The 23788-nt window shown below is 36.6% G+C and overlaps 1 protein-coding gene across 1 annotated transcript in view; it reads right to left on the reverse strand.

Annotated features, from left to right (window-relative positions):
- The window catches only part of PLCE1 (phospholipase C epsilon 1), a 45167-nt gene extending 22576 nt beyond the window's left edge, over positions 1 to 22591 (reverse strand). The window contains 15 exon segments of the mRNA XM_029087405.1: positions 1 to 2; positions 5 to 24; positions 137 to 198; positions 1634 to 1872; positions 2793 to 2929; positions 3009 to 3131; positions 8513 to 8672; positions 9063 to 9180; positions 10250 to 10432; positions 10929 to 11595; positions 13272 to 13313; positions 15844 to 16052; positions 16772 to 17030; positions 18762 to 18907; positions 22571 to 22591. The exon segment at positions 1 to 2 is cut by the window's left edge and continues 132 nt beyond it. Coding sequence (XP_028943238.1) covers positions 1 to 2; positions 5 to 24; positions 137 to 198; positions 1634 to 1872; positions 2793 to 2929; positions 3009 to 3131; positions 8513 to 8672; positions 9063 to 9180; positions 10250 to 10432; positions 10929 to 11595; positions 13272 to 13313; positions 15844 to 16052; positions 16772 to 17030; positions 18762 to 18907; positions 22571 to 22591 — 2388 coding nt within the window.
- Positions 22592 to 23788: the final 1197 nt, after the last annotated feature.

Below are 23788 nucleotides of genomic sequence, written 5' to 3' on the forward strand. Positions count from 1 at the left end.
AAGTTGTCTTTATCCATCAAAAATCTAGAGGTGAGAAGATGTGAGGAAATTTTATGCTGTGCTGAATATTTTGTGACTGCCATACAAACATCAATACACTGCTGTCATCTTTATTTATGAACACGTAAATAATTACCTTGCAAATCCTTCAAAAGATAGCAGCCCCTGCTGGCACATATTCACACTAGGTTCAAATTTCTATAAAGAGGAAGACATTTAAGAGATATACAATAATTAAAAATTCTTAGAAATATGGCTTTTTCCTATTTTCATAATCTAGTCTTTTTAATTAACCAGTTAGTATGTAAAACCAGTCTTTTTGTGGATAAAGTAATTAGGTGTCTGCAATATGCTCACGCTTGTTTTACAAATCACTAAACAAGCACACTAAACTCATAATTGTAAATAATAGAATCATTCAGATTGGAAAGGATGTTGGGAGGTCATCTAATCCAGCCTCCTGTTCACAACAGAGTCATCACTTTAGCTGAAATTAAAAAGGATCTATTATCAGGCATCCTTCTCCTATTTATTGTGCTTAAATACAACACACAACCATCTTGAATTAAAGAGACTTGTAGTGTGCTAACTTGGCGTTTCTTTAGAATTTCTATCTTTTAAACTTTGCAATTTTATATTGCATGTTGATAGTTGAAACAGACAGGTTTTAGCCTTTGTTAACTGCTAAGTGGGGGCTTAATTTTGGAGTATATTTGTAACATATGTATGTCTGAAAGAATTCAAAATTTTCTACATTCTAATCACTTCAGCCATTGCACATAAGGGAATAAAATGTCCATGTTTGCTCTGGCAAATTTTTAACAATAAAATAAAAATATGTGGAAATACTGGTTTTTAAATTCCAAATTAGGCATAAGCTCTATCAAAAGTGGTCACAGACAAGGAGAAAACAATGTACTGTCGTGAATACTTTTCCCAAGTGGTGACATCCCTTTCCGGATAGCCAATAAAACTGTTATTTCCTTTTTTTTTTTTTTTTTTTTCTTCTTTTTATGGGCATATTTATGGACATCTGCACAATTTTATAGCCCAGAATAAAGATAGTATTAAATCTTAAATTCAGGTAAACTGTAGTGACAACACCAGTGTGAAAGGAGACATCCACACACATATGCTATTCTGACTACAAGGTGGACAACACGAGGATGGGCTGAGAGAGTTGGGGCTGTTCAGCCTGGAAACGAGAAGGCTCTGGGGAGATCTTATAGCAGTCTTCCAGTACCTGAAGGGGCTACAAGAAAGCCAAGGAGGGACTTTTTACAAAGGCAGGTAGTGATAGAACAAGGGGAAATGGCTTTAAACTGGAAGAGGGTAGGTTTAGATTAGATATAGGGAAGAAATTCTTTCCTGGGAGGGTGGTGAGACACTGGAACAGGTTGCCCAGAGAAGTTGTGGATGCCCCCTCCATGGAAGTGTTCAAGGCCAGGTTGATGAGGCTTTGAGCATCCTGGTCTAGTGGAAGGTGTCCCTGCTGCTGGCAGGGGGGTTGGAACTAGATGATCTTTAAGGTCCCTTCTAACCCAAACCATTCTATGATTCTAATACTAGTGGGGAAAACAGAAGTAACAAAGAGTTCAAGTAAAAGGAATTAAAAGATGTCTGTATGACAGACCTGGATAATACTGAGGATTTCATCATAGGTGCAGTGTTCTCCTTGGCAATTCACTAGGAAGTCATTTAGCTGCTGTATTCCCACTCCAAATATTCCCAGTGATGTGCTTTCAACTCCAGTACCATTGGTTACAATACTGGCAGCAGCAATAGCATCAGATATTTGCCTCTGGTTGTCTGATAGTTGCTGCCTGCTCTTAATGAACAAACCAAGGTCTGAAACATTCCTAGTCAACAAATCTTAAAAGAAAAAAAAGAAAATATAAATGTAAGCTATATAATTATGTGTATTATATATACTGTATAGAATATAACATAATGTATAATACACATTAATATCTGACTGAATATTTTAGTGCTAATGTAGTAAATTACAACAAAACCATCTTCTTTCTATTCGCTAATAGAAGAAAGATTATCAAAGGTGTATGAAAACAGTGGGAGTAGACTACAAATGTTCAATTACTATAAACAAAATCCTGGAACCTGTAACATGGATTCATAGCCTCTCCCACACTGTCGCCTAGGACCCTCCTACTTCCTCTCACCACCACGTACTGCCTCAAAGCCTTTCCTTCACTGTGTACAACCCCATGCCCTTCCTGTGAGATCACCATTTATCTTCTTCCAGTCCCATACGCCAATTGTACTGTACCCTCCTCACAGGCTGCTTGGCAGAAAGACTGTTTTCTTTAAATGTGGACAAAGCTCCAGACTTAGATTATGGTAACTGGGGAATGTAAAGGGGAACAGAAGTTTCTGTCGCTCTTGTTGCACATAAAGCAGATCTACTAGGAAAACGGATAAGAAAAAAACAACCAAATAAGACATGGGGTGCAGCCTCCTCATTTCTCCTCCCTACATTTGCTCAGCGTTTTAGCCCTTCCAGAGCTCCTGCAAGCAGATACAGATGCTTGTGTTGGGCCCAGCTGCTCATCAACAAGTTTTATGTCTCTGCTATATCGGTTAGAAATATATCTGGCTAACGTAAAGCAGGAATACTTTTCCCCCACTTAATTTCGAAACAAAGAACTGTCTTACATCCTACTAACTAGGTATCAGTGGAGGTATGGCAGCAATCCTCTACATAAACTTATAACTGATAGTTCTTTATGAGACTGACTAAGATACTTTTTCTTAAGGCAAATAACTGAACAAACCTAAATCAGGCTGGAATCCACTGCTATTTTCATCAATCTTCAAATTAGTGTAAAGTGGAGCAGGCTCTAAACCGGATCGATTGCAAGGTACAGCATAGACATCAAAAAGGTCTTTCAGATCCTTGCGGCTACGGACACTACAAAAAGAGTTGAAAAGTTCAATTTTTGCTCTTTTATAAACTTGGATGAATGAGATCAGTACAGAATATATTTTACCTGAAAGATTTGAAGAGCTCTACAAATTCCACAAAGGTCATATTACTATCAGACACCATGAAGTTCTGGAACCCCTTCATTCCTCCTTTAACGCGGCCATGCCAGCTACTGCTGCTCCATGTGCTAAATCAGAAAGAGACTGCTGTAGTTTGGTTACCTTAAATTTGTACTTATTGAAATATTACGCATTATTGCATTAACACTTTATCTGTGCTCTCCTTAATGCATTTATTACCAATATCTGGAAGAAGCAAATAAAGCAGTATCTTATAAGATGCATAACGATGGTTTGTACCTTCTTGTTTTATAGCAGCTATCGTTTTCCCTCAAGACAATTGCAAACTTTGCCCGAATTAATAATGTATATGCATGCTATTGAAAACTCTTCCATGTGCAAAAGGGCCTGATGAAAATGGCACAAATAAAAACATTCTCATTTTCCCTTTAAAGAAAACAATGCCAGTATTCTTGCAGCAGAGGCTATTTATGAGGTTTGTTGAAGATTTGCTAAGGGAAAAATAAAACAGATGTAGAATTCCTTAAAGTTCTGTGTTGTCAAAATAAAATAGTAATATTCTGACTGCATATGCAAGAAAAATATTTTCCTTATGCACGTGGCATTTCTTATATCTAGGAGCATTAAAGGTGCAGATTTTAAGAAGCATAAACCTTTTGCCCTTTTCTGGCACTCAATTTTCATTGTTTCCCAGCCCATGGTTTCCTGGATACTTCCCAAGAAGAGTTGGGATTATCATCATATACCTCAAAGACAGGTCAAGCTACAGTCCTCCTCTTTTAGGCTTGGACAGCAGCCTCTGGAGACCGTTACCTTCTAGAAACGATGTTCTAATGATTTCCTCCTTTCAGCTTTGTGGGCTGAAGGAAGGAAAGCAGACTGGAATTTCTTGAGAGCAAAAACTGAAAATTATCACAGAAACAACTAGCTGTTCGGTACTAATTATTTTAGTTCACTTGACTAATACCAAGCCCAGCCAATTTCTTTACAACTGCAATTGTTAACCGAAGTTGTACAGCTGAACAAAGTTTGTGAAGCAGAACCAGTATATTTCCAAAAGCCACCTCCCATCTAGTTAGGCCCCATGAACTATGCCTTGAGCAGTATGAACAAGTCCTTAGTGAACTTCACGTACTAATTCACAATGATGGGTTGAGCTCTTGAGCCCCTTCCTGGGCCTAAACACCAATGAACACACACTGCAGGAAGGGGATCTGCCAGCACCAGCATCCTGAAAAGGGAGGGATCTAAGCAGCCAGCACAAATACCATGAATTGTCTAGTTTAAACCATAGCTAACTCCAGAAGTTGCAGTATTTGTTTCAAAATATCAGACTAGGTGATCGTGTGAGACTGTATTGCTTAGTAATGTTCAAATCTACAAATCCATTAATCTATTAATTTGGCCACCAGGTTCAGTACAAATAGTTCCAACAGCTGTGATGGAAAAACAGGACCAGCTTGTTGTCCAGTGTTCCTAAAGACATTTGCAGTCACCTGCTGCAAGAAGACTGTTTACATAAATATGCTAGATCAGGTACCTCAATTCACTCCTGGCCTGGGATGGATGCATGCAATTCTAAACAGAATGTGATTTTAAAGTATTTTAAAATAACATCTACTTTAGTTGATAACATTCAATTTGTTTGACATCACTATGGCAAGTACTGACATATTACATATAACTTTTCAGCTAAAATCATTCCTAACATTTTTATCAGACAAGAAAAATAAACCATGATGAGGAAAGTCTCTTGACTCCAGAAAACAGACTGGAACTGTAGAGTACCAAATGGAAGATCAGCAGCAGATTATAATGCTCAACATTCCACTGGATCTGATCACTGAAGAGTATCTTCCATAATCAGTCCATGGGTTATAAATACAGGTTGTTGAAAAAAAAAAAAAAAAAGCCAGAAACCCCAACAAAACCCCACTACCACCACCACCAAAAACCGTAATTAGTAGCAGTCTGGATTATACCTAAATACAGCTCATGAGAGATGCACTTAACTCTCTCTTTGCAAAAAAGCCCCCATCTCTAATTTTCCATACCTGTTATCTGTTATCTTCCAGTGGTGTTACCACCCTCTCCCCTGCTTCCTCCACCTTACAGGTGGCAATAGGTTTCCAAAAAACTTGGGAATTTGCTGCATACCTATCTGCTTCGAAAGATTGTCAGGAGACAGCTGCAGGCTACCTGTGCTTGGAAATTAGCTCGACATCTGGATTGTACAAGGATTTATTCTCAACATAAATTATCTGTGAGGAGGTCAGGAATATCATGTGTGTGAGTTATATATGTAAAAATACCATTTTTCATTCTCTGCCTGTAAGAGTTACTATTATCAGTAGTAATTATAATTACTATTATTTAAAAAACCAAACATAGTCAGGTGCTCCTGTTTTTAAATTGCTATACTTATATTTAGATTTTTTTTTTTTCACTTTAAGAAATTTTATTTTACTTAGTTCTTCTCACTTGGTGGAGATTATCTAATTTACTGGTCAGGTAAAGTTAATGCACATATTATATGGCAAGAGAAAGAGAAAAGGTACTAGAAATCTCTCTTGCTTTCCTTCTCCTAGCTGCTACACTGCAGCTAACAATCACTTGTTACCAGTTAAGCTTTCTGTGCTGCAAAGGCTTCTGCACAGCCCAGTGGGACCCTCTACTCCCTGCTCTCCTAAGCTCTGGGTTCTGTGAGGGATCATGTACATGCACTCACCTAGCATGTACATGCTCATATTCAACACAGCCTCCAACTATGGAGCCTTGTTGGTGTTTGAGCTTAAATCCAGATGCTAAACTGAATTAATAAACTCTGTTGGCTCTAATCTGTGCAGAGCCATACAAATGCATACAAGCACTCCCAGTGGATCCTGTATTTGCTAAGTTATTTCATTATCTAGGTCATTCCAACTTTCTGTTCCTTTGGAAAATTGATACTTCTTAATCTTTATTTTAATTTAATCTTAATTTATTTACTGGCAAAACTGGTTGGGTATAGCTAGGTATATAACTTGATTTTTATAAGACTGCAGAATTAACAACAAAAATGGAGCTAAATGAAAAAAAAGATGTTTGTGTTCAGCCTGTGCGTATTCCCAAACTTACTTCACTTGTATATCACTGCTGTAAAGGGCAGTAGCCTCCAGGAAGAACACTGCACTGAGATGTACCACAGCTTGTGGACCACTGCTCCAGTCTGCCCCTCCATCAGTTATATATATCTATACTGCTAAAGGCATCCATCCTGACACCTTTTCTGAGTGGGGCAGAAAGGCCCAAGTTCACATTGCTCTGCACTGCCCAGATATTGGCTCAGATCTGGTTTGGCCCCCCATGGTCCTTGCCTGTCTCTAAGACACCATTTTCATTTTTAGTGTGTGTTCTGTCTGAAGTGGATGAAGTAAGTCTGAGAGACTGCCATTTATTTAATGTAACACAAAGTAATAGGGCAAGCCATGACTGTAGGTGGATTGTCTGAAGGTACAATCCTTGCTGGGAGTGTATCTTATAAGACAGTATTGTAGATGGTTTGAAACTGAATAAGCTTTCCATCCATACGACCTTATTACACAAGCCACTGGAGCAAATATTCCCAGAACTGCACCTAAATTCCATCTTGGAAGCAAGCAGCTTCCAGTAAACCAGGTTTACTCTAAAAGAGATTCCAGGAGAGAATTATTACACATATAGGATGGATGATCACAGGACTCTGCAGCAAAACAGAGTGCCAGCTATTTGATAGCTTAAACTTGCTGATCACAGTTGAGGTACTACAATTATTTATTTCTTTTAGCACATGTGAAGTGTCCACACACAAAAAAACTGTCAAGTACAATTCAGACCTATCAAGGATCCAAAAGGTAAATACCAAGAACAAAACTCTCTCCAGTGCTCCAAGTCTCTTAATGGCTCATGAAAACTGGATCAAGGTAATGGATAAAACATGTCATTGTGTTCTGAGGAAGATTTCCTCAGGATAGATTAAACAGCCATACAGCTGTATCCTCAGCAAATTCTAGCAAGAAGAGTCGTATCAAACTGGGGAGAGCTCTACCAAGCAACTTTCCAGTCAACTTTGCCAGGGAAAATCTGTCAACTCGGGGAGGCCCACAGTGCTAAGCTGTACAGGGATCTGTACAGAAAGCCAGGACTGAGAGGATTTCAAGAAACACTAGCTGTCCTTCCCCCAGGAATGTGAGTTCTCCATTGAACCTTTTAATCTCATTTAGAGAACAACAATTATTTTGGCATAAAAGCAAAACAGAGATTTGCAAAGCAGAGAAGCATTTTCCAGAGGTAGTAAAGCAGTATTTCTTCAGTTTAATATAAAATAAAGTTGCTCCAATCCTTAAAAAAAATAAGAGAAATGTCTTACAGAGATAAATCCTTGTCTGGCATGTTCATCCCGTGGTTGTGAATGACAGTGAAGAACAAAAAAGAAAGACCATAGTAACAGTCTCAGAAAGTAGTGTTAAAAGGAGAAGCAGCCAACCACAGATGTCCACATGTGGCTCTACTACTCACAGCTATTTCAAAGCCCAACTGATTTAAGTGTAAAAAAAAAAAATCCCTAAGAAACAGACAACATAAAATGTTACATAAGACATGTTTCTTCAAAAATAATGTTCTACCAGCAGCAGTAATTTCTTCCATTGTTTACCATTGCTCTCCTGGAAACCCCAAGATTCATATTCATAACCATACTGCAGTATTAATTCTGTGAAAAGGCACTGGGAGGCCTCTGTTGAGACTGTCTTCTTGTATGTCATAAAGTACCATCCAAATCCCTGACATATTATCGTTGTTATATTATTATTACTACAACTACTACCATCACCATCACCATTATCATTCATAGAATTAATACATTAGTGCACTATGTCACTGCACAACCACAGCATGACCTTTTGCACTGCCTAAATGATACAAAAAATGAATGTTCAAGGAGAAGAGGCCTGTAAAAGAAAACTTCCAAGTATGTTTCTCCAGTTCCCTGAGACAGTACTGCAATCATCACCAGGAACATCAGCAAAAGTTAATAATCCATCAGGTAGAAATTACTTGTGCTGAGAAACCTCAAAACTTCAGTTCACGTATCTATAATGTTTCTGTTGGTTTTCATTATACAGAAGATGTCTATAGCTATGTTTTGGAGAAGATCTGGAGAAAGAGTTAAACTCAATATTTGTGTAGTTTTGGAACAGCATTCCAATCTGCTTCTGTAACAGAAAAACCGAATCATGCTGCTCAGGGACTTGCTACAAAGCCATCTTCAGATTCAGTTCAGTTTCAGCATTTTAGTTTAAATGTCCTATGTTGTTCTACAATGTATTTTAGATGTCTATCAAAAGGCTAGTGACATTTCTGTCATTGTTTTAGTCAGGTTTTGTCAATTTGGCACAAAACCCACATTTGATGATAATTATGTAACAGTAACTTTTTTCTTTTTAAATCAAAGCATTAATTTTGTCCTTACCTAGACTGGCTCTTGCTTGAAGACATTACAGGAGAGGAGACTGGTCTTGCTGGTGAAGATGTTGTAGCTCCTAAATTAGGAGATCCAGACACTGTCATAGAGTAAGCTCTTCTTGATGGCAGGTTGTTAGATGGAGAAGCATTAATAACAATATTTTGATCTATGGGGAAAAAAAAAGTTTGCAGCACAATTACAACATCTAGCTCAATAAAAATGCTGTTGTCCAAGAGACCTATATCATAATTCATTAACATGTAGTAAGACACCAAAGGGATTCTAGATTTGTCCTATGACAATCAAAAACATACATTCTGAACAACACTTATATACCCATTTCATCTGAATGGAAAGGAAGTGCTACTGAAACTAAGTGGTAGAACTATAATGAACAACTACAGAAATCAGTTTAAAAGTTTATAGCACTTGGAGTTTCAACTACAAAAGTAGTTTTATATCATAAATGTATTTTTAACACCATAAAAAATATCTGTATAAAAAGACTTTAAGCAAAAACCTGAAGGACTTCTAAGTACTTCAGCAACATATCTACCTGCTTCTTCTTGTTCATCAATATCTTGAGGATCTGAACCACTTCTATTACGATATTCCTTATAGCTTTTTGCCTTCCGAGTTGCCATTTCATCATCAGCGGCCTCTCCACTTTCACCCTAGAAATAATAAGCACCATAATAAGCATCCGAAAACCACTATCCCATTCTTTATCTCATTCTTTATCAGTGCAATCTCTAACAAAACCATGAGATAAAATGGTTCAGCTATTCCTTATGAAACAGACTCCTGTAAGGCTGATACCTGCACTGTCAGTGAAGCCATCTAAATAGAAAAGAGACAACTTAAACAGGACACATAAAGAAGTGTGGGACCATCAGGTGTTAACCTCAGTTTCACATTGCACAGAAGACGACAGCAATCGCTGCTCTCTAAAGTGGTGCAGCTGGTTTTACACTATTCTGCTGGTGTCAGTATTCAGTCTCCTTCCCTGGAGACATTCAAAAGCCACCTGTGACCCCTTTCATTTAGGTTCCTGCTCCGGCAGGGGGATTGGACTAGATGATCTTTTGAGGTCCCTTCCAATCCCTAACATTCTGTGATTCTGTGTGATTCTGTGGTGCACAGGAGCCCTAACGAGGACGGATCTTGTAATTTGAGGATCTCCTCTGACTGCCCAGTAGAACACGTAGATAGCGTAGAGCTGCTAGTCCCTGCATTTTCCTCTTTCCTGGCTGTTGCTGAAAGTGGTTGAGTCCAGGAAAAGAGAGGAGAATGCCAGACAAAGTCCAGATAACTTAGCCATGTAAGATAAAACTGTGTGCTAATCTGAGGCAGAATAACTGGTGATGTTTTTGGGAACATGAAAAGAAAAAGGAGCAAAGAAATTGACATCAGCCTCCAAACATCATTTTGCATGTTAATATTTTTATTATTACCAATATTTTACCTTTGCACTGAGGTAGCACCTAAAGGTCTGAACAAGATTCTGTCCCTTTCTGCTAGCCCCAGTGCAAATATGTCCTGAGAACACTTCAAATGTGAGAAAATAAACCTGAACTCATGGAAAACAATAAGCCCTAAACCTGAAACTGCAATAAACAGTTTTAAAATTATCATCAGATTTATTTTCTCTCATTCAGAATACAGTTAGCTACTAAGTAACTGAAGGAAGGAAACAAATCAGCCAGATAAGCAACAAAATACATGAATAACAAAACATTCTACCCTCATGAGTACTTTCTTCTTTTTCTTAGCTGTGCTTATTCCCAGAGTGTTGTTTCTCTGTACATTAGGTTTCTCAGCGCTTTTGGTGAGAGTCCCTGTGCTTGTGTTTCTTGCACTCCATCGTCTGCCTCCAAACAGTTCAACAGCCTGAGCCAAGGTGGGGCCTTCAAACCTTCCATCCTCCTACAAAAATCCTCAGTGTTAACAAAACAAGGAGAATAAGAACAGACACGTTTTCTTAAGTAATAATATAGACACCTCTAAGGAACCAATGAAAGACAAAACATCAAGAGGAGGCAATTTTTAATTACTGCATGAATACCAAAGGGCTATTTTGTTTGCGATTTTGGGGGTTTTTTTGGCCCTGACTCTCATCACTCAGTATTTCAGTACCCTTTTCAAGTACAGTTATTGCTTTTTCTTTAATAAAATACTTATTCCAAAATTCCAAACATATGAAGAGCTTCATAATAAAAAAAAAATAACTTTAGTGTATTGAAAACATGCAAGATTTGACAGAACATTATGTAGAGAATCAGATCTTATTGACTTAAGTCATGTTACAAAGTTGGCGATTTGCCACTCATCTTTAATCTTAGCTTACTTATAATAGAAACTGATTGCATTACATTAAGCTGTTGACATCTTTGAACTTATACAAAATCAGAGCATCTTTTACCTGGTAAAGGCTGACATACTGTTTCCGTAGCCACTGTAGTCTTTGATCAGGGAATCTCCTCATTTTTCTTACAGATTTAGTCAACTCCAGCAATCCATCATACAGCATTCTGGCAGTATATTTTGGAGCAACAAAGTGCAGCAACTTATTATCAGTAGTCTGAAGTCCATAAAGTAGTGTTATACCATTTTCTTCAAGGGACATATTACAAAGTTTATTCTGAACACACACAGTGTGCATATCAATGCCAGAGTGTCCCATATATACAGCCTTGGCTGAAAACAAGTCCAAAAAACCTTCCACCAGTCCAGTGTTACCAAGAAACTGGTATTTACCAAGCTCAGCAGTATTACTCAGCACACTCAGTTTTGCCTTAGCATTCGCAGGGCAAACTGTTGTGGGTTTTGTCCAAGTCAAAGTACTATTGTCAGGCTGAAGTTGAAGAAAGCAACGCGCCGAGAGATGAGTCTCCTGGTCGTAATGAATGACGGTTGCCCCTTGTTGCATGAACTGATGGACATCAGCCCTTATAGATAACACATACCAGGGAATGAGTTCTATCCCATGGCAGAAAGCCTTTTGTTGCTCTTCTGTTGAATTTGTGTCCCACTCCTTCAACTGCTCAAATATATCACTTTCAGAATCTGAAAGATCTCCAATTATAAATCTGTACGTGAACAAAGATGAGACTTACATTTAGTGATATATGTGCTGATTTATGCTATGATTAATGAATATTTTTTTCTGCTATAGTTTAAATAAAAAGAATACTGTTGTCACTATATAATTTGGAATTACAGGAACATCTGTAGTTTTTACAGTATTACAATTTATGTTATTGCAGTTTTGAATTAATTAATAGATGCTGCTACAATTAATTATAACTCCTGTAACAATGTAATTGTATTTTCTTACAACTTTCCAAACATTACATTAACAATAAAAAACTTCAGTTTGGATCTTAAAGCCAAGTGATTCCAGTTTCTAAATTCACAGCATAAGATCACTTCAGTGGAAGTATCAAGTACCATATGTGGAAACTATTAGCAGGATCTTGTGGACTGAAGACATGACTTCTAATCTCTGTTCTATTTTTGATTTAATGTGCAGACCTTTCACATTATATAATTTTCTAATTAATACTTGTAAAATAGTGGTTAAAATACATGCCTTCCTCATAAGAACGCAGTAAGAATTTTATCGGATACTTTCCATTAGAAAATATAATTTTTCTTAAGCAAAATATTAACATGAAACTTGTATGCTGCGACCAAAATTTTTGAAATATTTTACCATAATTAGGAACAGTAGGTAGAGAGCAACAATACTGAACTAAATGAGGTAGTTCAAATAAAATTTCTTCCCTACAGAAGCTTCTAACATGTATAAATAAACAAATGTTCAATATTTTGACACTGCTTTAATGAACACAAAAGAGCCAACTGTTCCGTGTACAGCAGAACTAATGAACCATATTTTCCTAAGGATATCCAGCCAACAAAATGCAAACCAGCTTCCTCTCTATATTTTTCAAGGCATTTTGTCCTAATACCCTCAGTGTTTCCCCTTCATGTCGCCACAGTACTCTCAGCTCCTGCCCGTGTCGTACCAGCTGAGCAAAAGACAATTCATGTTGTGACTTGTTCCAAGTCACATGTACTAACTCCCGAAGCTAAACAGCACCGATAACCATTAGCTCTTCCTCAAACTCTTTTCTCCCCCCGGACACTAATTTATTTTATTTTTTCCCTTATTCCATACACCAATTCTAATGATTCCTTTATGAATTTATTAATCAATGAGACCTCTACCTCTCTGACAAATATAGCTAAAAGTGGCAGACAGGCTGAGGATTTACTTGTGATGAGGGGACTGAAAAAGGCAGAATAACTGTATCAGCCTTAACTGTATCTCTACTTCCTTAAGAAACCTTCCTAAAAATAAAGGTCATACATTATAACTGAGCTGGTATAAACTTATGAGTCACATGTATATTAAAAAATTTACCTGTATTATGCAAGATTAAGATTTTCAAATTAAACAACTAAAGTAGCTCTTTCTCCCCCATGTCCTGAAAACAATCAAGTAAGTGTCTGCAAAAATGCCAGAAAATATATTCTGAGACTAGATGTGCATGGCTGGAGGAGTCTAGTAGAGTGGAGACAGGAATGGTTGAGCTTCATTTATGCCTTATATCACATCTGATAGCACTGGCATACTGCAGATTAAAATGTACAAGGAGCAGGTAAGCCAAGCACACACATGTAATCATATACAGAATCATAACCTCTGAGATGAGCTGTCAAAAGCAACACAGCTATCAATTGTTGAGAACACACTTACAGAACTCAGTTTGAATCAGAAGCTTTCTTTACATGCGCTGCACTGAGATGCAAGCAAATGAAAAGAAAGGATAAAGGAAACATTAAAATGGATTGCAGTTTTAGAGGGGAAAACTGCATGTGATATGAAAAGAAAAAAAAACAAACAAACAACTGAGGTTTTCCTCTATTATTTTAAAAGGTATTTCCTGCAATTAGGAAAGCTTAAAAGTGAAAATGAGATCAAGGTAATACAGCAATGTGTCAAAGTTTAGAGCATCTTAATAGGTTATTTGATTAACAATTCTATAAAAACTATATTTCAAACTTGCTTTTTTTTTTGTCTTTTCCTACCTACCTTTATATATTTGAGAACTGTCAAGACAGAGTTCTAATAATGATTCAAGTTTGATATTTATGGCATATACAGAAATTCAAGGTGATTAGACAGGTCACTGATTACAGGGTGACAAGAGTGTATTGTCAACATGACTGGGAAAGTAATTATACCCACTACTCACTGATTTTATTAGATGCCTTTAATTTGCTCCAAATCAAACTAATCCACCAGCTTTGGTGGTTTCATGTTCCACAATACTAGTCCAAATCAGCAAGAGGCATACTAATTGAAAATCTTCCCTGCAATTTTAAAGTAATGCGAAACATGTTGTACAGTGTATTTTTTCTGCCTTTATAAGCACATTACTACAATTATCAGGTAATAAATAATTATTATATAATTTGGATTTTTAATATTGCATGCAAATATTACTTAGGTCTCACAAGAAAGAGACCTAGGTTTCTTTCTCAGAACTCTTTAGTTGTTCACAGCGCTAAAAATAAACCAAATGTTGCAGCCTCTATACAACAGGGACAACAGAATATGGCTCTTCTGCCTCTGCAGCAGTTTGCTCCTGTACCTCTCCCAGCTCTCTGAATGCCCAGGAAAGAGATGGCAGGTGAATAAGGAATTTCAAATCTATGAGGTACTTGAGCTAAATCAATCCAGAAGTATTTTTCTACAAGTCATTATAGTGTTAAAATCAGTACTAATAAACAAGTAGTTAGTAGTTTGAATCAGGAAACATAACTTTAAATATCTATCTGCAGCTTTGTTAATTTAAATTTTAAACTTTCATTTCAGTGTCATATTAGCTTTCTATTTTGCATTTAATTCCTACTTTAATTAGAGTGGAATTTACTAGATTATATTTAAATATAAAGCATAAGTAACTGATTTACCAAGAACTGATTTCATAAACACATACGAATGAGAACTTCATTTTCTACTTATTGTTCTTTTGTATTTAAATTCTACTTGGTTCATCCAAGTGAAATGTTGATTGTGACTGTGAGTTGCAAGCTGATTTTAAAGCATATTAATTAACAAAAATAATTCCTGGAAGAAAGCATTTGAACTAAAGGAAGTCAAGAGACAACATAAATGGACAGAGAAGTGGGACTGTCTTGGCTTAATCTACTGCTCCACTTTCCAGAAGTAACTAAAGCCAGATGTGAATAATTCTATTAGAAACCATTCTTTCAGGAAATAATGATTATTTATTTGAAATGAAATTTAGAAATGCATGTTAATGAAATAAATGCATTTAAAACAGGAAGATGGTAGTTCCTTCTCAGGCAGTCACTTATTAGATTTTATGTGGAAGTAGCTGAAATATGTTGGATACTTCTGAACATATGGATATTTCTGATACACATTATCAATAAAATACCTCAAGCAGTGACCTAAGCATGCTCTTTTATGCAAACTCTCATGTAATTTTACAGCGCTTCACCTTTGAACAGTACAATTGTGTTACTTAATGTGAAGTACTTCAACATGGCTACTTAGTTTAAAGCTGAACCACTTATATCTATATGGGGTGAAACTTCACTGCAAAGCAACATTCTAGAAGATCAGGTGATGCCTTAAACTTTGCATTTACCCTATTTCTTGCTGGTGAATAGCACAGAATATATCAGGTCTTCAAAGTGAACATCTGAGATAATTGAACACCGAGCTTTTACGTGGGGCACAATTAAGTAAACTTCTATGCAAAATAGCAGGACTGCAGCAACCTGAAAAGTCAAAATGTGTAATGACTTACAAATGTTTTCTGGACATAACTTAAAAGCTTCAAATGAACATGTCCTTAAAAGTAGAGGTCTTTTGAAGGATAATAAATAACCTTTGTTTTGAAGAGGGCAGAATGTTGCCGAGTGTGCAGAATATAATGTTCTGAGCTCTGATAACAGATATGTCCTGGTGCTATTCCTGTCACCAGAGATCAAAATTGTAATTGCAACTGTGGATTTTTAAAGCTCTCTGTGTAAGACGAAAAGGATTTACCCTTATAGTGAGAGGAAGTAGTTACGTCATAAGGGAAAATATAACTATACGGAGAGTTTCCAAGCATTTGAATATCAGATACTTAGCATAGGTCCAGGGTGTAAAAGTTCTGAATTGGAAGAGGATAAATACAAGGGAAGATATAAAGTCACCCTTATTCCTAAAAGCAAGTCTTGGTAAAAGGAAATTAAAGATTAAAATCATTAAATATACAGGTGATGACAGAAAATTAAATGAGACCTACTGGTACCGGGTTTTGTCCTTCAAAGAGTTTTTTCTTGAATTGCTCCCTTCACTAAAATTATCTTCACCCTCTTCAGATTCCAAACTGCGATTGCAGCTCCGAATAGTTTGAAATATACTGTTTGCTGTTGATTCTTTTTCTGGATTATTTAAACCATCTTGGCCTACACGTTGCAAGAAATTATCTTGTCCACTGTAATCTGAAACAAACTAGAGATATCTAAAAGATCAGTATAGCAATAAATAAAATATTGTGTCATCTACTTCTTACTAGAGAAATTTTTACAGGAATTAAGAATAGTTAGCACATACTCCCTATTCACTTCTGATAGGATGTAGTACCTACTTCCAATCCTAAACAGACAAAATCACTGCATAAATCAAGTAACAGAAGTTACAATAACTCCTGCAATTATTTTTTTTTTTAATTCTCAGTCTTAATCTTTTCATGTAACAGGGGCATTTCTGCTTTAAAACCGAAATGATAAAACTCAAAGAAATTGCTTCTTTTCAAAAGGAAAAGCTTGATCCACTGAGCTTCTGAATTCTGTTTTTAAGGAACTGAAAACCTTTCCATTCCCAGTGAGTTAAGTGGAAGGTCAGAGCATTTAACAGAAAACAGTTTCATCTCTAAGGATTTATATACTTACTTTACCCAAAGTATAAACACGATCTTTTGGTACTAACATTAATTTCTCAGTACTCCAACACTGAACTAGGTATAAACAACCAAACCTAAATTGCTACAGTAACTATGGGAATTAAATTGAGGCCCACGTAACTGAACAGTCTGGTAACAGTCTGGTTTAGAAAACTTTAATTAGATGATGCATTCATAATAAAATAATAAATCCTATAAAATAAAATAATATAAAATAAAGCACTGGATGGCTATGAACATAACCTCTTAGAATATCAATCTCATTTACCTCTAATGTTTCATCCTGGGAGTTATATCGTGGACAGAGTCTGATGAGGCTTGATGCTCCATCCAAAACTTCACAAAGCTCTTTTAAAAATACACCACAAAAAGGAACAACTTTACAGCCTGGAATATTGAGTGCCCGGTTGACCACTTTTCTGTATTCAGATGATGATTCATGCTGTGCCATAGCATCTTTAAGACTTCGCATGGTTTCAATATCAGACTGGTCCATAAATTGCCACATTTTTAAAACTTTTCTTGATCTATTGCAAAACCAAAATTTATTAAAAAAATTAAAACCAATTCACATTCAAGTTCAACACTTGCAGCATATATGTAATAGAGGAAATTATCATTTCTCAGGAATGAATGAAATCCAAGGTCACTATTTTTAGTGAAGATTCTGGTTGGTGGACCACTTTCTCCCCTTGAATTATTAAATAAAAACCTAAAACAGAGAAACAAGCAGTCTGATCTACTGGAGTAACATCTGATATTTTAATAAAAGCCCAGATGTATAAGACATACAAGCAGACTTGATAACATTTTCATTGTATCATTGTCTTAAATTTATAAGGGTCTGGGAAGAAACAAGAAAAGATTAAGGAAATAGAATAAGGATAAACCAGATAGTTTATCACAAATTCCTTTAGCTGTATTATAAACAACCCATAATGTTAGCAAAAGGGGTGTTTTTTTAAAATAATTTAAAATCATTAACATTGATTCCCCTCCCCCCCGTTTCACTTACAAAATAAATTATTTCTTTTAATGGAAATAAATAAATCAGGACCATGTTCCAGCTCTCAGGCACCATTGCAGTGCTGCATATGGAAAGCATCTTTGATTTCAAACAGATATAGCTCCTGATGGAGCTCCAAGGACTGCAAGTACCATTGGGAGGTCTCTCACCTTCTGAGCTGTCTGTCTGTGCAATGGTATGAACTTTGTACCCACTCCCAAGACCAGACATACCAAAAGGTCTGTAGAAATGCTAACAGTACAATGTCCTTAACCCCACTTTCTGTCCCTGTCCCAGAAACACTGCTAACCAGCACTAGCCCTCCTCGCTTTCCCTTGGGCTACGCAGATGCATTAGAGACAAAATTAAACCCTTACTTTGCTTTGCATTTTCCCTCACGATTTACAAGGCTTGGAGACTGTGGATACATTCTGCTGAAAAAGACTCCCCCATCTATGAGTGTTACAAATGTGTTTTATATACCAAAAATGTAAACAAATAGCTCAATGAGAATCCTTACTAAACCACAAAGAGCGACAACGCAAACACTTTAAAGCTTTGTTACACAAACACCACATACAAGGGGAGTCAGAGCTAAGAGATGGGAAATCTGATTTTAACTCTTCCCTGTTCAGCCCAATTTGCTGCTCTCTAAAGGCACTGCCTTCCTGCCCTCTCAGCCCCATAAGACCCTGAAATTCTGTAGGAAAGCTAGCAACAAACTCTTTAACTCCATACTCAGTATTTCTCCTGGAGACAGCTGTTTGTTTTGTTGTGAGTTTTTGTTGGTTTGGGTTGTCTGGTTTTTTTGGTTGGTTTGGGTTGTTTTTTTGGTTGGTTTTTTTTTTACAATTTAAGACTGACCCTTTTAGAACATTACCACAATTACTTTTCACTTGTGTTCTGGAAACTCCAATTCAAAGACTTCAAGTTACATTAGTTTTAGTTGATTAGATAATCAACAACTGCTTTCCCATCTTCTTTTCACATTAATAAAAAAAGAAGTATGTTTTCTAGCGTAATATATTTAGCATGTACCAGGAAAACCGATGGTGTCTCCAGAGCATTTGGAACAAATGGCTTTTAGCATGCTTCGTTTTTACAAAAGGGATTAGTAGAAGTCACAGGGTGAGCTGATGTGATTTAGCCATGGATTTCTGTTTAGTCCATTGTTCTCCAGAGACATCTGCTTAACAGAAGCTGTAGAGTAATCTATCACTGAAAAGCAATTTTAAAAAAGAGTTGCCAATACCTTAGCCCTGCCAGAAATTCCATTACAGCATTGTAGTTGCCCATATTCCAGCAGCATTTTGCCACATGTACTAAATATGAGAAGACTTCTCGTTTCTCCTCCATAGAACCTGCAGTCAGGATCAGCCAGGTAACCCACGAACTCACCTTTTAAAATAAAATGGACAGTACAGTCAGCCAAAGCAATGTTACTTGGAACATTCACGCATACTTGATGGATAACGTGGGTTTTTTGGTTTCCTTCCGCCAGGAGGGTATCAGCCAAAATTCTGCTCATACACTCGCAGTCAAATCACGTATGTGTTGCAAACACACCTTACACACAGACATACTCATGTTACAACAGTTAAATCATTAACTACTTTAGAAATACTTACACTAAACAAAAAAAACCCTACTGTATCATAATATAATATATTCTGAATATACATTCAGGCCACAGAAGAAAATGAACAGCTTAAGCTAGCACTGATTTCTAAAGCTGCCAGAGAGACCTGCAGTGGAAATTGTCCTTAACATAGCTTACAAATCTCAGCCTCACACTGAGTAACCCTTGCTCTTACAATATGGACAGTGAAAGTTGATAAATTGGAATTTTTATTGTTGCTTTATTTTACAAAATTGATATTTGTATTTAGTGTACAAATTTGCTAATTCCTATGTGCACTGAACATTTAAAATAATTCACATTATCTATTGGCCAGATCACAAAAGAAGTAAACAAAAAAACACCCCACCTTCCTAAGTGTGACCAACCATACTATAAACTTCTGTTTGGTGATTATTTAATGCCAGAATCAGAAATTAACTTAGTACATGTTTCTGTTTGTATTTAAAAAAATAAAAATCAAACCATCATTTTATCAGTGTGCAGACTTTCTTTCCAGTTTATGTTCCCACAACATCCATAAAAAGTAGCTATAATTCACATGGAAACCTAATTTAAACCAACTGTTCCTTTTTACAATACGATTCCCTGAGGGCTTGATTTTTGTCATTGTGTAAACACTTAGGAGGCAATAAACGTGATTTGTTTACTGACACTGAGTTCCATTCTTTGGTCCTGAAGGATTCAAGTGTTTACAGACAATACCAGTGTGAGGAGAGGCTTATAAAAATCAGAAAATGTTAGTTCACCCCTCAGGAGGCATAGACTTTTATTTAAAAAACAAGCATAGAAATAAAATGTAAATGCATTAGTACTAACAGGAAAAACACCCACTAAAAATATATAGGGCTTCCATTTATGTGAGTCTATACAGACACAGTGTTCTAAGCCCCTCACTCCTGAGGGAGAACAGTCAAAGAATATGAAAACTCTAAGTTACTATTTAATCTTTCAGATTCTCAAATCATTCAAGAACAACAAATGAGAAATGTGCAGATGAGAAGACAAGCCATAAGCAATGTATATGTGTGTACAAAAAAAATATCATTTTTAAGACTGAAGAAATGAGATTATAAAATCATTCTGTCTTTCATATGTTGAGGACATACTCAGGAGTGTGTACCACAGGGACAGGGATGCGAGGATCAGGGGACAATGAACTCATTAAAGAACAGTGTTCCATCTGCTCTAGCCTTCATCAAACAGCCTGGGTATGGAAGGCAAGAGCTCGAAGAAACCCACTTCAAGTCTAGTGATAATCAAAAGAAAACAGGTAAAATCCTGTTTCAGTAATTACTGTATGTTTTTATAACCATGTAAGAATAGAAAGGAGAAGGAGCAGATAACAGGTACAGAGCTTTCAACAAAGAGTAAGTATGAAAATCCAACGCTGGACATGTAAACATGCCCAAGAAGACACAGCTTTAATGCACTGTTGCTGTAGAGGCCACAAAAAACCCCTATTCATACTGGCTGTCCTACACATGAAATATCTGCACCAGCTCTGAATGAGAATTTGAATTTATTTAACCTGAATTTTTCAGATTAAAATATGAAACTTTATTTGAAGTGCTCAACTGGTTATTCCTAAAATGTAAAAACTGAATCAACAATGAAGTACATACCTAAAGAGCATGAAGGTATGAAAAAACACACAAAAAAATTAGAGCACTGCATGACATGGGGGTCAAACAAGGGCAAAAATAAAAAGTAATTTTAAAAAGAGGAAATACATTAAATGCATAAAAATATCAGAAACTGTGAAACAAAACAGTTAAATCTGTGATTCAAGGTTGGCACAGATTTGTTTGTGTATGCTGGAATAAAGTTACATATTGTTTTTGGATATTACTCCCATTTTCCAGAAATGGTTCTGTTAGGGAATGCAAATGCTAAACATGCAATCTCACAAAAAAAAAAAATATTTGTTTGGTATGAAATACCAAGTGTGGTAATGACAGTTTGATTAATACATGTTTAAACATTTTAAAGAATAATATAATTTTAAACAGATCTGTATTAATAATCTAAGGTAGTAAATATTTAATGGTCCAGAGAAAACAGCATCAAAATTGATAAAAAATGTGTAAAAGCCAATTGAATTCAGACTCACCGCTATGAAGCAACCTTGAAACTAGGACAGTCACCTGTTGAAATTTTATTTAATAGAAAGTTTAGGACTGTTATAAACAGTTATGATGAACTCTTACAAAAACTCTGTAAAAGCAAACAAAAAATTATATAGGTCAGCATGAACAAGCTTATGCAGCCTCGAGATGGCTTACATATACGCAAGAGAAAAATAAGGGTGCAAATGGCAAGTGTCCCATGGAGCTTATTCTCACTCCTATTGCAGGACAACAATAGACTTACAGGAAAAGCAGAAGACATTTAAAAAGTCTTTCACTAAAAAGAGAGGAAAAATAAATTGTCTGAATCTCTAAATTTTAAAATAGAATGGGCAAAGGCAGATATAATATTTTGGGCAGAATCAAGGGACAGAACTGAGCATCTAAAGATACAACTCGCTCCTGAAAAATAATGAACATGCCTGCTTTAGAAACTTCAGTATTTTCATTTTTCCTGGAGATCAGGAAAACGTGAGGAGCAGGCTGCATCTTCAGTCAGATGCAAATAATGGAAAATTTCATTCATATCATTTTACATGTTACAAACTTAGGAATGAAATGGAATTGGAAGGTTTCTTCAGTCTGAGACTAGCACAGGGTTGATTAAAATGCAACAGTACTGTCAGAAAGGAAGGAATGGAAGAAAGGAGCTGTGAAGAAAGGCTGTCTCCTTCCTTTCATTCAGCGAGGTTATTGGTGAGTGCTGTGCCTAACATCTGCAAAACTTTTATGCCCCTAGCTTTTTTAGTGAAGACAGCTGGAAAATGTGGTCCTGGAGCCCAGCTAGGAAACAAACACAGAATTAGTAAGCAGAACTATCAATTATCCACTTAAAATGCCATAGAGGATTTTTCTCACAGAAGTTTTTGAAGGTGGGAGATCTGGTTGAATCGGTAGGCTTTAAAGGAGCAGAAAATCGAAGCTGAACTTCTGCTGACTGAGGTCACTTCCAGCTCTGAACTCCCTGAAGATTTTATTCTACCCACGCAGATCCAAGAACTTTATAATGAAGAACAATATTCTAAATAAATGCATGCTGAAATAGCTTGGGTATGGCATTAATTTGAGATGATTATTCATAATGGCCAAAGCTAAAATAAACAATGTACAAACAATACTGAAATGTAGGTAAGTTGAAAGGACTGCAATCTTCAGGAAACATCATTTTTGACAACTTAGAGGAAACTCATTAAACAATACGCAGTAAACATATTCATGATTTTGTGATTTACTGTGAAATTATGATATTCGTGAAATATATGAACAGTCCAGAGTATATCCTCAAAGGAATACCTCCATAGGAATCACCGACATTCTCAAATGACTGTATAGCTGTCACTGGATCCCCCAAATATCTGATAATGCATTTACTACATTTTTGCTGCCTGAGATGCATAAAGCTTCCTCTGCAGAGATAGTGTTCAAGAAATAGCAAACTTTTCATTTAAATGAAAATTCAGAATTGGGATTCCTCAGATGTTGCCTGTGTACATCTGAGCTAGATGGACCTCACACAAAGAAAAACAATGAACAACTCTGTATATGTAGGTATTTCTTGGTGACTATGGAAATCACCTGGAAGTTGCACTGAAAACCCTGGATTTTGCACTTTGGCAAGCAAGTAGCACAGACAGTACTCTGGATCGGCACGGTTTCTCTGTCACCAAAACCAGATGTGATCTCTACCTCCACGAGGGGATTGCCAGCAGGGTGAACAGGGCAAAGGGAGGTTCCAACCTGGCCACAGGAGGACACTGACTTCTGGATACTACAGCCAGTTGTACACAGAACGGCATGTCCTCTTCCAGCAGTTCATTCCTGGATGGCTTGCAGAGCTACCTCCCCAGCCGCATCACACCTGAGGAGCACCTAACACAAGGATGAAGTACCACCAGGTAGTCAGCTGCCTAGTTATCAGGTGGCCACTACAGCAGCATGAGGGCTTTGCAGCTCTGGCAACGCCTGACTAACTAGCTCCGGGACCAGAGACGGCACACCCCAGCCAAAAGAGTGCACACTAGTAGCCTTGCCAAGAAGATCAAAACACATAGCAAGTATTCATCAGCACAAGCAGTAACGCTTTTTGGACTAAGTTTCTGTGTTAGGTATCACTTTAACATCAGATCGCAATCTACATGTAGAAATATTAATCATTATTTCCTTAGTTTACTTTTTTTCACACTCGACTTACATAGTTCTGTTTACGTAGCTCGTTTTAAACTCCCTTCAGAACAGAAATCATCACAACAAAACTATAATTAGATTTCCGCTGCACTGCTGATGAGTCTGAAAAGTATGAGAAAATGTATCCTGGATTTGTTACTATAATCCACATGATTGCAAGACACAAGAAAAGCCATAAATTGAAACACAATCTCCTCAAGTTGATAACATCCATCTCTTCATTCAGATGGATAAAAATTAGTGTCCTTCAGGATTGCTGCATTCTAATATTAAGTAGTAAACAAATGAAACAAAATCAAATAGATATTTACTTAAGATTTAATTATT

Source organism: Antrostomus carolinensis, unplaced genomic scaffold (genome assembly GCF_000700745.2).
Source record: "Antrostomus carolinensis isolate BGI_N321 unplaced genomic scaffold, ASM70074v2 scaffold5551, whole genome shotgun sequence".
NCBI classification, from domain to species: Eukaryota; Metazoa; Chordata; class Aves; order Caprimulgiformes; family Caprimulgidae; genus Antrostomus; species Antrostomus carolinensis.